Raw genomic sequence first — 14,252 nt, 5'->3', positions numbered from 1 at the left:
AAGCATATATTTCAATATTACAAGTTACTACAAAATTATCACTAGTAAAGCAGCAAATACACTTATCATCAATTACCTATATCCACACCTATATATATATATTATTCAAAATAGTGCCAGTGCAGTGCTCACCAAACCACTCCCAGGAGTGGTGCCTTGAAATTGATGACAGATGAAGTCTCACTTCGAAGATGACCCACATCACGAGTCTGGAGTCGGCCAGCTGTCCCCAGCAGTGGTCCTAGGCCATAACTTGCCTAGGAGAGCTCATAGAAAAGGTTGTGCAGGGGAAGTTGTGTGTGTGTGTGTGTGTGTGTGAGAGACAGACAGACTGACAGGGACAGATTCACTCTTCATTTTGGGTATAAAGTAAGTAATTTCTATATCACAGAGACATAAGGCAGCATTGGACAGCACCACCTGAAGCAGCCAATAGATGATGATATTTTATATTCTCTCAAACCAGTTTGTATTTTTGCAGACTGTTTTTCTGCTCTTTCAGCTAGAACAGCCAATAGCAGTTGCCAATGGCTACTTTTTTAGAATTTTTTGCCTCTTTTCCAGACTATTTTTCACCTTTCCAGATGATAAGCAGCTGTTACAGTTCCTTGGTTTTGTGCTTATTGATGACATTTCAAGATGTCTCTGGTGTTTAGGTACCCAGCTGAACTTCTCAAGGATCTTTCTGATTCCCAGGCCTGGTTCCCAGGCTGGCAGGCATTCTCTCTGTCAGTATTTCAGCAGACTTCTGCTCAGTACTTTCCCCAATCACTTTTGTGGCTGCTCCCATCACCATCTCATACACACAGCTCTGAGATGTATTGTCCTACTTATCCTATTCTTTTTTACAAAGTGAGACTGTCCTCATCACTTACCTAAGTTTATCCTGTTTATCTGCCTCAGCCTGCTCAGCTCTTCAGAGGTAGTGCCTGACTGTAACGTGCAGCTGCCGATCTGACCCGCACAAAGGCAATAGGCGGTGGCAAGTTAATACTAGTGCAGTGATGGCTGCACAGATGCCAGGCACTACTTTTGTCTATCATGGCAGTGGTTTGTTTACCAGAATTGAGCAATGGTATAAATACAACATAGTTTAGGAACAGCAGAATAGAAAAAGTACTAAAACTCAAAAGAAGATATTTGCGATACATGCAATGGTAGTTGTCAGTCTTAGGTCTTTGATGGAGTCATCTTTGTCGTACCGCCTAAGTGGTGTTAAACATTTTGATTCTTACTTCATTTTCTAAATGCAGATTTTGACATTTCTGTCACATCATACCATCTAGCTGATGCAACTAAAATAAACTGTAAAAATAAGAGGATTGATTTCATGCTGCCATCTGCAGACCTATAAAAATATGGAACCTGAATAGCTGGGAGAAAATATTAGGTGTTGACAAAACAAAATTACTTTCCAGTAAAAATGACAGTTTAGGAGTGGCTTATTAAAGGTAACATTAATTTTACGACTGCCTCACCAAAAGGAGGGGTAAATAAATACTTTTTTGTGTTCTTGTGTTTCTCCACTGCAGTTGTACTCTAATCTAACAGCATGCCAAGCTCTTGGAAATATGTGTGTGATGAATATGAACTCATTGAGTTCTTCAGGTACTGATGCCTGTGGTTTATTTCAGTATATTTATGTCAATACAGCAAGGCTAGGCATAGTTCATTCGATAGCCTTCTGGTAAGTTGCCTTTTCCATAACTTTTGGTCTTTAGTAATGTTTTATTGAAATTGTTATTCTAAATGTTCTTTGGTGCAAAACATTGTTTCTTTAGAGAAAACATTGTAATTTTTCAGGCGGCATAATCTTCCATGGCTATATTACGGTGATCAACCAGGATTAGCATCCCAAGTGCTTGAGGCGAATCATTTCCCTACAATCTTCAGTTTTAAAGGAACAGATAAGGTAGGTGTTGGGTGGTAGACATGGGGAAGCAGACATTAGGAAGAGGACGTCATCACATAAAGAGGGTTAGATTTATTACAGATGTGGCTCCACTAAAGATAATTTTTAGGCAGTTAGTGTAACAAAACTCAGCGTGAGATCTTACAGAAAAGGAAGGCAGTATTTATGTAAAAAATCTCTATGTAAGATGATTTTACTGTCTTACATTCACTCGCTCACGCATTTGTTTTGCTCACACTCTCATACCTACATTCTCATGTGCTTGCCTGGGTGGTCTGACCAGGATCAATTGTGTGTGACACAAGGAATAAGGGATGCCAGCTGTTAAGTCCTTATTGTGTCCCCAAGGTTACTCTGGATTGGCAGGGATGAACTAGTAATTAGACAAATCTTTTATACCCCTTAGGAGTTACTAGTTTTTTTGGCACTCTCCTTCAGAATCTTGTTTACTTTAATCTCTGTAAATCTGAGGCAAAATTGGGCTTTGTCTTTTTCCCTTGTTTGAAATATATGCATCCTTTTGTCAGTTTTCCTAGTGACCTCATTGGAAGAAGAGGGGTATATGTGATGTGCTGTAACTTTGCTGCTATTCTCCTGGTACAGTGCAGGGTCTTATGCTGACAAGTTGTCTGTGCCATGGATTCATCACAACCCATTTCTCTAGCTTTATTGCTGGGAACAATGTTCCTCATTATTGCTATGTGGTGTTTAACCCTTTCTTTTTGTTGCTTCTGATGCTTACACATGCATTTCTATCCCTACTTCATTTATATCAACCTTAATATTTCTGTTACAAATCTCTACAAGCTGAGTTGTATCAGAGATGGATTTGGTCTATTACTGCAGCCTTTTCCTTTTCCTACAGTGAATTAGAGGAAAAAAAAAAAAAAAAAAGAGGTGAGGAAAAACAATCATTTCAGTGTTAACAAAGCCAGGTATCCATCCCTGGAAGAGATGGACTGCTTAAGTAGTTTGTTAACTGGCACAGTTTTAAGAAGGAATCAAACAGTAAATCAAACAGTAAAGTGTGTTATTTTACAGATTCATTGTAAAATTAGAATAATTGTAATAGCTTACTCAAGTTACACTAATCACAGAAAGTAAGTAGTGATAGTGATAACCTGTTTGTCAGTTATGCTGCCAAATTTATCTTGTTTTTTTACTGACTCTAAAATATTAGGTTTTTTCAGCCATATTCTAAAATGTTGTGTTTTAAATTAAACAACGTTGCAATGCAGCAGTTGTTTTAACAACTAAAATACTCACTATTTTTCCTAACACTGAAGGTCCTTGAAGCCCTCAAGATCCCAGCCTGGTATACATTAGAAATCTGCATAGATTTCTGATTAGTTTAGGGCACATCTACCTGTGTAGAAGTATTTGGAACTTTTTCCACATCACCAGTGAAGCTGTAGAAGAATGGTAATGTATGCTTTTTAAAAAAAGTAAACTACCAAAACCAAGATTAAAAACATAAAATCAAAGGGGGGAAAAAAATGAAGCTTTGTGATGAAAGTTTTAGGGAAGCATCAAATGATGAGACAGCAGTCCCTAAAATGTGTATGTCCACTTCATGGCAGTTTCATTGTTTCTTTATCTTTTTTCATCATCAGGATGTAAAGCTGCAGTTTATTGCAGCCTCATTTGATGCAGCAGGAAATTTCCTTAAATGGCAAAGCTTGGAAGGAGGCATCTTACAGGTATGTTTGATTTTAATTATCTTTTGTTGATACTATAACATTCTGATTGCCTTTAGCCAAATTAAAACAGAAGTCAAGAGTTTGGTTACTATACTAGTGACAGTTCATAAGATAACTATAGAGCTAGATTAGGGGAAAATAGCCCTTGATTCTTGCTCGAGATGATCTCTACAAAATCAAAAGTATAAATTCAGCAACATTGCCTTCATCCATTGGACCAATATAAATTTGGAATTTTGGAAATTTCTGAGAAACAGCACCAGTTGTTTGGAACCAACCATCTCTTTCTTCCATTCAGCATGCAGTTACCCATGTACATAATTTATTATTAGCCCTCTTTTTCTTGTCAAGAAAAGCATATTCTTTAGCTCTCAGTCCACATACATTTACAGATGATTCTATGAGTATGTCCCTATTAGGTGCTGTCACCTGTTTTCACACCTTATGGGGATGCCAAAGCAAATCAGTCGTTATGTCGTTGTCAAGAGAGGTAGGAAAGCTGATCTACCACCCCATTTTCTTTAGGTTCTCTTGGGATTTTTTGTTTGCTTATTTCTTTTGGGTTTAAATATAAAAATATACACTTTGGCCAGGATCTGCCTGGCTTTTTCAAAACAGAAAGTTTTAAAAACTCACTTGGAGGCTTTAAATAGAAATGGGGAACATTGGCTAGAAGATTCACAGTACCCTTGAACATTCTACCCTCAGATTTCAGTTGCACACACACCTACTTCGGCAGTACCATGCTCTATAGATAGGGTGTGAAAAACGCAAGTAAGCAGCAAGTAGCAAGTAATTAGCCTAACAGTTAACAGAAATTGGCAGCTGTGAAACACATTACAGAGTAGAATTTGTTTAGCAGTCCAGTGGTGATCTAGGCACTCAGCAATTCCCTAGGCAGGCAACAATAGGAAAACTAGCAAGAACAATTGGGAATTGTCTGCCCCCTTTTTCAGGCTATTCATGGAGCATGTCACTTCAAATGCTTCAGTATCTACAGAGGAACAGCTGACATTCAGGATTTAGATAGTGACTGCTATTTCTTTTGTTATTGTCTCAGGATGAACTGTCTTACATCTGCCTCTCAAATTGTAAAGAAAACTAGTGTCTGAGAAAACAGGTTGCTAAGCCAATTACTGTGCATAGAAAATTATATATTTTGACATAGATTTTAAGGTTTATTGGGAGACATTAACTTCCTAAATGCAGAGCTTTTAGTAGCTATCAAAATCAATTGGAAAGGAATAGCTTTTCCACTCACAGCCTCTTTTAATGTAATAGATTGTGCATGTTGATAAGACATCACAGTGCTAAAGCAATCTCAATGCATAATTGTAACAATTCCCAGGATTTCAGTTGCACAGTAATAGAATTGTGTTTTATGTAAATTTAGACTTGATTTTCATGTTGGGAAAATGGCTACGCCCTCCACTAAGTGCCATGCTCATTTAGTTAGAATTTGGTCCATTTTCCTGGGTTCTGATTAGAATGATTTGTTCTTTGCAGAAAATGTAACAGTTACACTGAAAAAGGAAAAAAAAAAAAACCTGTTACTTGCCTTTGTAACTTTGATCCTGTGAGAATGCTAGCTCAAGAGAAAGGGGGGCAATATGAATGTGGAGCTCTTTTCTCCTGGGATTCTTGGATTTAGCAGAAGCCACTAATAAAGCTTGAGGCAGCACAGTGCATTGAACATTCAGTCCCCAAAAAGATTATCTTGCCTGGTTGGATGCTGCTGTCCACAGATTTCAACTTCAGTGATGGAAATGAAAAATACTATGCCAGTATGAATAAGCTAAAGCAGCATTTTAAGAACACCAGTATTAGTAAAATAAATAATCGTGTTTACTCTTCAAACTCAATCCCTCTCTTCTTAAAAAATAGAACAAAATATCTTTTGTGAGAGCCATGAACACATAAACTGCTTGGGGTACCTGTAAATATTTAATGTGAGAAAATTATACCTTTTGAATTAACCTAATTATAATTATGTTTTGTTCAGCTTTGTCCTGATACCCAAACTAAATTGAATGCAGCTTACACATTTGGAACAACTTATCAACAAAGTGTAAGTAAGAGATAAGATGCTATTCTGAATTTTTAATTTAGTTGCTTTATACATGTTCAGTAATTCAGTGCATATTGAAGGACCTCTGGAGTTTAGCTATAAGATGCAATGTGGACTTCTTTCTTGTGAAACTGTTGCTTATTTTAATTTCTTTATTATTGAGTGATATAATATATTTTTAAAGAATATTTATACATCACAAAACTTGTTTATTACAAAGGATAATCAAAATAAATTGAACTAGCATTTGTATTAGTGAGGTTGCTGACTTCTCAGTGGAAGCACACAGTGCCTGAATTCTGACAGTCATATACTTTCTGTCGTAACTTCTAATTTTCCTGTCTCCATCTTTGGCCAAGTTTCATATGGAAAGAAGGCATATGCAATCATGCCATGTCCGTTAACTCTTTAAAGTATGCCCTGATTTCAGTGAGTTCAATAAAGAGATTGAAGGCAAGTTTTAATCAAACAGATGACTCATCAGAGGAGAGATTCTTTAGCTGTCTTAACTATGGAAAAAACTATCGGAGTTTTTGCACCTTGCTAAACACCAGGAAAGGAAAAGGAGATAGAACACTTGAGCTTGTGTATACTTATGTGCTAAATTCAATCAGCCACAGACGTGGTTCTGCCAGCAATAAGCATCATTAATTTTTGTCACTTACATGTTAAATGGGGAGGTGGTAGTCTCTTTGGCAGACGGGTGGAGAAATAACATCTTTATTTTTATAAAACTCCATATGTGTGTGCAGCATCATTAGATATCGAATAATATTATTTATTAATTCATCTACATTCAAAACCATTCCCCACATTATGTGTTGCAGTATAAAAATGTATAAACTCTGGTTGCTACCTGGGCAGTGTGAAAGTCCTGTAGCATAATAGCTGTTAAAGCTTTAGTCCTTGAAAACTAAAGTATTTACGAAATAATTTTGACAAATCTTTGTTAAATATTTTCACTTTTCCATATTGTTTGATGTTGTTGAATCCTATTTCAGTATTTCAGGATCATTGAACTAGTCAAGTATGGTTATTCTTTTTTTGATATATTGAGTCTGTAGAACCTGTTGTCAGGACATCATTCAGACAATTTCTGAATATTTCCAAGGAGCAAGACTCTACAACCTCTCTGGGCAACCTCTGCCAGTGTTCAGTCACCCTCACAGTCAAAAAGTGCTTCCTGATGCTCAGGGGGAGCCTCTTGTTTCAGTGTGTGCCCATTGCCTCCTGTCACTGGGCACCACTGGCTGTCTTGTATGCTCTCCTTCAGATATTTGTACACATTGATAAGATTCTGAGCCTTCTCAGCTCCAGGCTAAGCAGTCCCAGCTCCCTCAGCCTTTCCTCGTAGGAGAGATGGTCCAGTCCCTTCATCATCTTAGTGGCCTATACTGGACTACATCAAGTAGTCCATTTCTCTCTTGTACTGGTGAGCTCAGAACCAAACACAGTACTCCATGACTTCAGCATTGATGTTTCTTGACTTTAGTGTTTATGCTGTTTCAAATTTTATGTCTGTGAAATTTGCTAGGATATTTTTTCCTAATCTGTTGAAAAATGTTAGCAGAGCTTCATTCTCCACATTAGTCATTCTAGTCAATTGCACTAATTTCTAAGAGGTTTGTATAAAGTCGTTAGCACTTTGTAATTGCTTGCAAATAGCTGGAATGCCTTGTCTTTTGTGAAGAAGTCAAAGGGATTCCACAATAATTTTGTAAGGGAAGAATCCACAACTTGATAAAAGCATTAAATGGCTAAAGTGATCTTTTTATTTTAACTTCTTTTTCTTGTAGTGCAAAGTTTCAGTTTCCAAGATTTTATTGGATTTTGCTAATCCAATCTTTTATGACCTATTCCTTGAATATAATGGTGACAATGGACAACAATATCTTTGGGCCGTGCCAGTTTTAAACTTGAATCTTCAATACAGTGAAATGTTTGTTAATCAAGGTAAGACTGTCAGTAACATTTCTGTGAGTTTAAATAATCTGTGTAGCTTCAGATAGAAGTAATTTGTATTAATTACTGTTACTGAGTTGTTTTTAGAGATACCACAACACACCATAACTTGTTTCTGTTTTAAGAATTTACTATTTTATGGGCACGTTCTGATAGTGTTAAGTGCAACCTTTGATTGCATACACCAGCCCAATAAATAATATGAACAAATAAAGTAATCTAATTTTGTTATGTATTTGTTTAAGTTGAAAATAATTTTACATCCTGAATACAGTTATATGTATTATACAGTTATATGTATTAAACAGTTATAGGTATCGTTTCTAGTAGATTTCATTCTTTTTAAATATTAAGTGACTGTCATGTTTTTTCAAAGGCAGTAATATGAACAACTGGCTTTTGACTCGTCGATTTTTTTTGGTGGATGCGCTAAGTGGAAAAGAGAATGACTTGGGAAAACTACCAAGAGTAATTCGGATTGCTAGCAAAATAACAATAAGGTGATTAATTGCATGTAATATATAATACATAGCAAATAAAGCCAGTTTTCTGCAGTCTGCATTTTATTATCTTAAAAGAAAGTTGTTTATTATGTTGTTTCTAGTATGTCCTGTGCTGCTTTTTCCATTGCACACTTGGAAATAGCAAGGGTTTCCATAGGTTGTTCTGATGAGTGAGTGAGAAAACACAAACATGGACTTGTGGGGGCTAAAACTACTGTGATTACTTTGCAGGTAGGATAGATCAGACTATGTATACATAATGCACCTTAGCAGACATTCAGTCACCTCTTAGAAGCAGGTGTCGTCTAGAAAGACCTAGAAGCTCCTCTGTTGATTCTTTTTCGATGTGTATGTGCTGACTATACAGGGATGCTATTTCATACTCAGTATTATTTTTTGCAGTGTTTTTAAAGACTGTTGCCTGTTCCGTTGTACAATCCAGAATAGGCTTGCAGTTATTTAACTGAAATTGTGAGACTGCCTGTTAGGGTCATTACTGATGGTTAATCTCAGCTGGAATATGTTTTGAAAGAACCTCTTTTTTTTTCGTTCTTTATATAATGTCTTCCTCTGAGAAGACTGTCTAAAAATTGAGATCTCCCTTTTCCTTCAGCTCTTCTTCACAATTTATGAGTTTAAAAGATTGCTGAGTAGTACTGTGTACTGATCCATACAAGTAATCATCCTGAAGATTAAGAACTAACTCAGTTTGCTGAGAATTACATACTACGTTATTTGGAAAAATAAGGATTAGCTTATGTATTTTAGGAGAACCCCCTCCCACCCCTAGCTTTGAAAAAAGGATGAGGCCAAAAATTCAAAATGCACATGAAAAAGGTCTTTCTGTAAAGTTTCGAGAAAAGTTAACTTTTGGAATTGGCTTCAGTTGCGGCTGTTGTAATGTGAGCAGTAGGTAAAGATTGATTCAGCTGTTTTCTTACAAATAAACCAACCTTCCCAGCTTCTTTTTTTATATATTTGTGTACATGCTTTTGTACACTCCAGTTGCTTTTAAAATGTGAATTGCCATGTCATTGGGTTTGAAACTCTCATTTTATTGATCAGGTTGTTCTGTTCATTTAGTTTTTTCTTATTAGTACAAGTTTCAATTAATGCTTTCCAAGCAACTCATTCATTTTCTGTATTAAAAATAATACTCTGTGTTTCTGCAGTATTCGTCTGGTATCCCATACTCAGAGAGGAACTATCTACCCTCCTCTAATTACTATTGCTTATACAGATGTGCTTGTCCAAAACCCTGAAACCCAGAGTGTGATGGTGAGATCTTTGTGCTATCTTAATTGAACTGATCTGTTAATTATACTTTTAGTTCTGTTGGAATTCCAGTTGAGTGAACATTTTGGGTGGTGTTATAAAAATCTAATAAGCACTTTCTGGTTCTGCTCAGTTTTGAAGTTGCAAGTTTTCACTAAAATGTAAAGCTTTTAAAACAAAGCAGTTCAAAGTATTTTTTATTTATTTTGAGTCTTTTTTAACTTGAAGTACTTAGAATTTTACAGTTGGTTGGATAATGCTAGAGTATGCTACAGTTCAAATAAATTACGCACAGAAAATAACAGGAAGAGTACTCTTCATGCAATGCACTGAAACCAGCAATTTATGCAAGAAATTGAATATTTTTATTTAAAGCAATGCATTAAGAGAAGGTTGTTATGACACAGACATTTCAAGTCACCTGTACTTTAAGTTAAAATACTGATAATATATCTAAAACATCCTTTAGTGTTTTGTCTGCTGTGTATTATTTTACAGCACATCTCTAAGAATTAAAGTAAAATAATCCAAAAATCTAGCCAGAATGGTTGGAGATCAGTTTGGGGGATCTTTCTCTACTGAAAGCCACTGACTTCTGCTGTAGCAGATGCAGGAGGGGCATTTCCTACTTGCCCTTTTACTTCTCATGATGGGCAGCAGCTCAGATGTCCCATTCCTGTCCCTTGTTTTTTAGATCACACTGCTTTAAAAACTGAAAATGTTGAGCTTAATATAGTCAAATAATAATTCTGCTATTTAAAAAAATTATAATATTAACATTTTTTGCTTATCAACCTTTGACAGTTCAGGTTTCCAGTACAGATAGACATCTAGCTAGAAATTTCAGGTGCTAGAATCATTCCTTGCATTCCATATTAGCTGCCTGAAAGGAGAGACAGGGAATTAGAAGATCGAAAAAATAGTCAGACATTCTTCTCTGCCTAAATTATGTCTTCATTTAATCACAGAAACAGCACTGTTTTTAGAAAATAATTCATTCAAATGGCCATGGCAGAAGCAATTGTTCTCAGTTCCTCTATTTTCTCTTATACTATTTTACCCTTACATCTACATCTGATGTACTTAGGTGTTGTCAATTTTGGATGTTTTGTTGCATTTAACAATTTTTATGCAAGTAAAAAGATACATTGAATTTCATTCCAAGTTCTATAAACACTGAGCTTCTAGTAACTGAGCATATTTAGACTTAAATTCAAGTGGGGTGATAAGAATGAGTTCTGACAGGAACAAATGTTTTGGGAAGCCAAGGTGAAGAGGGAGAAAGGATTGGTTTGGGAGGGGGTTGTCCTTTTTTTTTTTTGAACTGAATTAAAAATACTGTTCATTATCGTACCTATGTTAACTGTAGCTTTGCAGTGACAAAGACTCAGGCGAGAATGCTATAAAACCAACACAAACGTTTTTTTCTTCCTTGTACAAATCTTTCAGACCAAAGTCAAAATAAGTCGTAGTTTAGATAAATATTTAAGTTGGAGGGAGCACTTTTGATGCTGCATGACAATTTTTATTTCATTCAAGCTGGAAAAAAATAATTCATGTCTGAGCCATGTATAAGAGCTCACTTTATGATTTTGCATATTGGTGTCATTACATTAAAGTTACTTTTAATCAACACTGATAAAAGGGAAAGTATCAAACCTTTGGTGTCTCCTTTCAGAATGAAAAAAATTATTCACATTTGAAAGGATTATAATTAGGTACAGCTAGTAACTTGCAGATAGCAGGCATCTATCCCCAGCATTACTGTTGGTAAAATCTGCACTAAGTGTAACAGAGCACATGCTAGTACTAAGACTGGCACTGTAGCACACCAGATCAGATGTATACAATAAAAGAAGATTGTATAGTAGCCCTAGATGGGAGTTCCCACCAACTAAAAGTGTGAAAACTACCACTGTCTATAATGGTTGTAGTATTTCAGAATTTCTATGCATATTTACTTTTTGTATCTTAATGTTCAGGTTTCATTCTCAGTCAGTTATGAGATGAATCAGTCAGAGGCTCAGATTCAGACTGACGTAAGTTGTATTTCACTTTAATTTGTCAATATAAGGATATACTTCTATTTTTTGGTTTTTAAAAATATCTGCCAATATTTTTTCTTTCTCTTCAGATTACGCTGGGTGTGTTGGGTGGGCTCGCAGTGTTATGGTCCCTTCTCAAGACTGCAGGCTGGAAGAGGCGTACAGGAAGCTCTATAATTGACCTGCAGGTATAAACAGCTGGCAACCTAGAAAGAGACACGTCTTCTTGTCTTTGAGGAGACTTTTGCTGTTATTCTCTGTGATATAACTATTCTGTTTCTTAAGGTAACTGAAATAATTTCTAGCCTACCTGCATAGAACTGTGATCTGGAGTTAGGCTCGCTTGAGGAAGTAGGGTTTTTGCATTTTTTTAGATTCTGATGTTGTCAATTAGGAAATACTTTTCCTAAAAATAAAGGTATTTACAGAGCTGTTCTAATCAGTTTAGTGGGCTTAGTTTTCAGATTAATTCTTCTCCGAACAAAGACTAGCATGTAGGAGTTTCAGATACTGAATATACCATCAATATATGACTGCAGTAGAGAAATTTTGTTCGAGGGTACTTTTCAGTACTAGAGTTTCCTGTAGTGTGAGCTGCATGTTTTATATGAATGTACATATGCATTACTTAATTAGTTTTACAGATCTCTACGGTGTGTTTTTATAATTGCAGACAGTTTTGAAGTTCTTACTGTTTTATGCGGGAGACCTTGCCAACGTTTTCTTTATCATCACAGTGGGCACAGGCATTTATTGGCTTGTGTTCTTCAAGGTAAGTGTTTTTCCAGATTTGGGTGTTATGAAAGCCTATTAATACTACATATATTTTTACACAAATTCATTTTCTTTCTTTTTTTTTTTTTTTTTGCCTTTCTGGTCAGACTGTTGAGGCAAGTTCAATATCATATTCTGGTTTGTGTGCTTAAATTTTTGCGTTCACCTGTTTCTTTTCCTTAGGATTCATTGTACTTGCAGTCTGCTTAATAGTCACTTAAAATATTTTATAAATTCAAAATGATTGCACATTAAATATTGATCTTTTTCTGCAAAACGTTATTCACTCTTAAGCACTTAGTATGTTGTTACATATGCCATCCGTACTATTTCAGTGTAACTTCTCAATTATAGGCTCAGCAGTTTGCCTCCGTCCTCTTACCACTTCCATCTCAAGAAGAAGGTTTTGTTACATACATAGCATGTGCATTTAGTTTAAAGGTAAATATTTTTTTCCTCTGGCATTAAAGACATTTCAACATATGCTTCTGTATATTTTCAGAAAGCTTGTTTTTAAACATGTTGTACAGTTCATTTTATTAGTGTATAGACATAAACAATTATTTTATTCTAAGAATTAAATCATTTTTCCATAGAAATTTATTTTGTGGAGTCTTTATAGAGAAAAAAATATCTAAGGAAGATGATCTATGGAAAATTATTCTTCCAAGGGTAAAGGTGTAAAGCAACCCACATAAAATAACACCATATCAAGAAAGCAAGTGCTCTTTTGAAGCAGAATATAAGTGCTGTTAGTTCTTGATTAAAAAGAAAATATTAAAATAATTGTGTTCAGACATGCTTGTAGAATTCAGAGAGCGGTATTCTGTCTTCATGGGACATGCAAGTATTTTATTAATGATGGGTATTGAATTTGAATTCATAATACAGGTTAATATGTTATATGAAAATAGTAATTTTTTTTAAATTTCTTACTTCGCTGTATTTTGTTCATAATTTTGGACATCATCACATGACTTACCATTATTCTAAACTTTTAAATTAAAAAAAAAAAAGATGTATCAAAAGTTGGTAACCGAGTTGCAGTCTCAAGTATAGTCAAGTATATTACTTGTGTTTAATGAATGACATGTGCAGTGACTGTTTCTTCATCTTTGTCTATATTCTGTTGCTGTCCTTACTTGTTATATTTCTCCTTTTTTTTTCTTAGGCTCTGCAATTCTTACAATTGCTGGTTTCACAACTTACTATAGATATTTTCTTTATTGACTGGGAAAGACCTAAGGGCAAAGTTCTTAAAGCAGTTGAAGGTAACTCAAACTATGCTTGTCTGTATAAACATCTTCCGTTAAATTCGGATATTACTCTCAAGTATTAAATTTCAGAGCTATCATATGTATTCTTTTTAGGTGAAGGTGTTATTAGAAGTGCTGCTGCACCTGTGAGCATATGGAGGACATATTTTATAGCAAATGAATGGAATGAAATTCAGACAGTGAGGAAGATAAATCCCCTCTTTCAAGTGCTTGCGGTTCTTTTTTTTCTGGAGGTATTATTACTATAATTATTATTGTTAATGTTACTGATTTTTTATGATTCACAACCAGAGTGTAACATAAGGGTCTGGTTTTTAATTCTTGCATTCTCTGTGGTAATAGTGGATGACCTTCAAGTTCACTTGAAAACACGTACCTTAGTAAAGCAATTATTTTAATACATTTTTAAAATGTATATGTGTGTATGTATAGGTCATTGCAATATTTTATTAAGGAAGACTTAAAAAAAACCCCAAAACCAACCCTTAATTACCTCAGAGACCTTTGTTAGGTTTGTTTGGTTTTTTCAAGGTAATGAATTACCATAAATGGCTTAAGAGACTGATAAATCTGTGTACATACTCAGTTCTTTATTTGCCTACTGGGTCCCTCCTGCCACAGTCTACAGCTTTATTTCTGGTTTCATATTTATCTGAACTGAGCTTCCTTCCTTCTAATTTGCTATAGTGACCTTTTATAAAGCAGGAAATTAAATGTTCCAGTTCTCTTTTTGATG

The 14,252-nt window shown here is 35.3% G+C and overlaps 1 protein-coding gene across 1 annotated transcript in view; it reads left to right on the top strand.

The window, feature by feature from the left end:
* The window catches only part of TMEM67 (transmembrane protein 67), a 34,595-nt gene that overhangs the window by 8,095 nt on the left and 12,248 nt on the right, over positions 1-14,252 (top strand). The window contains exons 8-20 of the mRNA XM_074815979.1: positions 1,533-1,687; positions 1,804-1,912; positions 3,526-3,612; positions 5,615-5,680; positions 7,477-7,633; positions 8,019-8,142; positions 9,318-9,423; positions 11,403-11,459; positions 11,555-11,653; positions 12,139-12,237; positions 12,594-12,680; positions 13,411-13,510; positions 13,610-13,749. Of these exons, the coding sequence (XP_074672080.1) occupies positions 1,533-1,687; positions 1,804-1,912; positions 3,526-3,612; positions 5,615-5,680; positions 7,477-7,633; positions 8,019-8,142; positions 9,318-9,423; positions 11,403-11,459; positions 11,555-11,653; positions 12,139-12,237; positions 12,594-12,680; positions 13,411-13,510; positions 13,610-13,749 (1,386 nt within the window). The remainder of the gene's footprint in view (positions 1-1,532; positions 1,688-1,803; positions 1,913-3,525; positions 3,613-5,614; positions 5,681-7,476; positions 7,634-8,018; positions 8,143-9,317; positions 9,424-11,402; positions 11,460-11,554; positions 11,654-12,138; positions 12,238-12,593; positions 12,681-13,410; positions 13,511-13,609; positions 13,750-14,252) is intronic.

This window comes from Strix aluco, chromosome 1 (assembly GCF_031877795.1).
Source record: "Strix aluco isolate bStrAlu1 chromosome 1, bStrAlu1.hap1, whole genome shotgun sequence".
NCBI lineage: Eukaryota > Metazoa > Chordata > Aves > Strigiformes > Strigidae > Strix > Strix aluco.
This window is presented reverse-complemented; position numbering and strand designations above follow the sequence as displayed.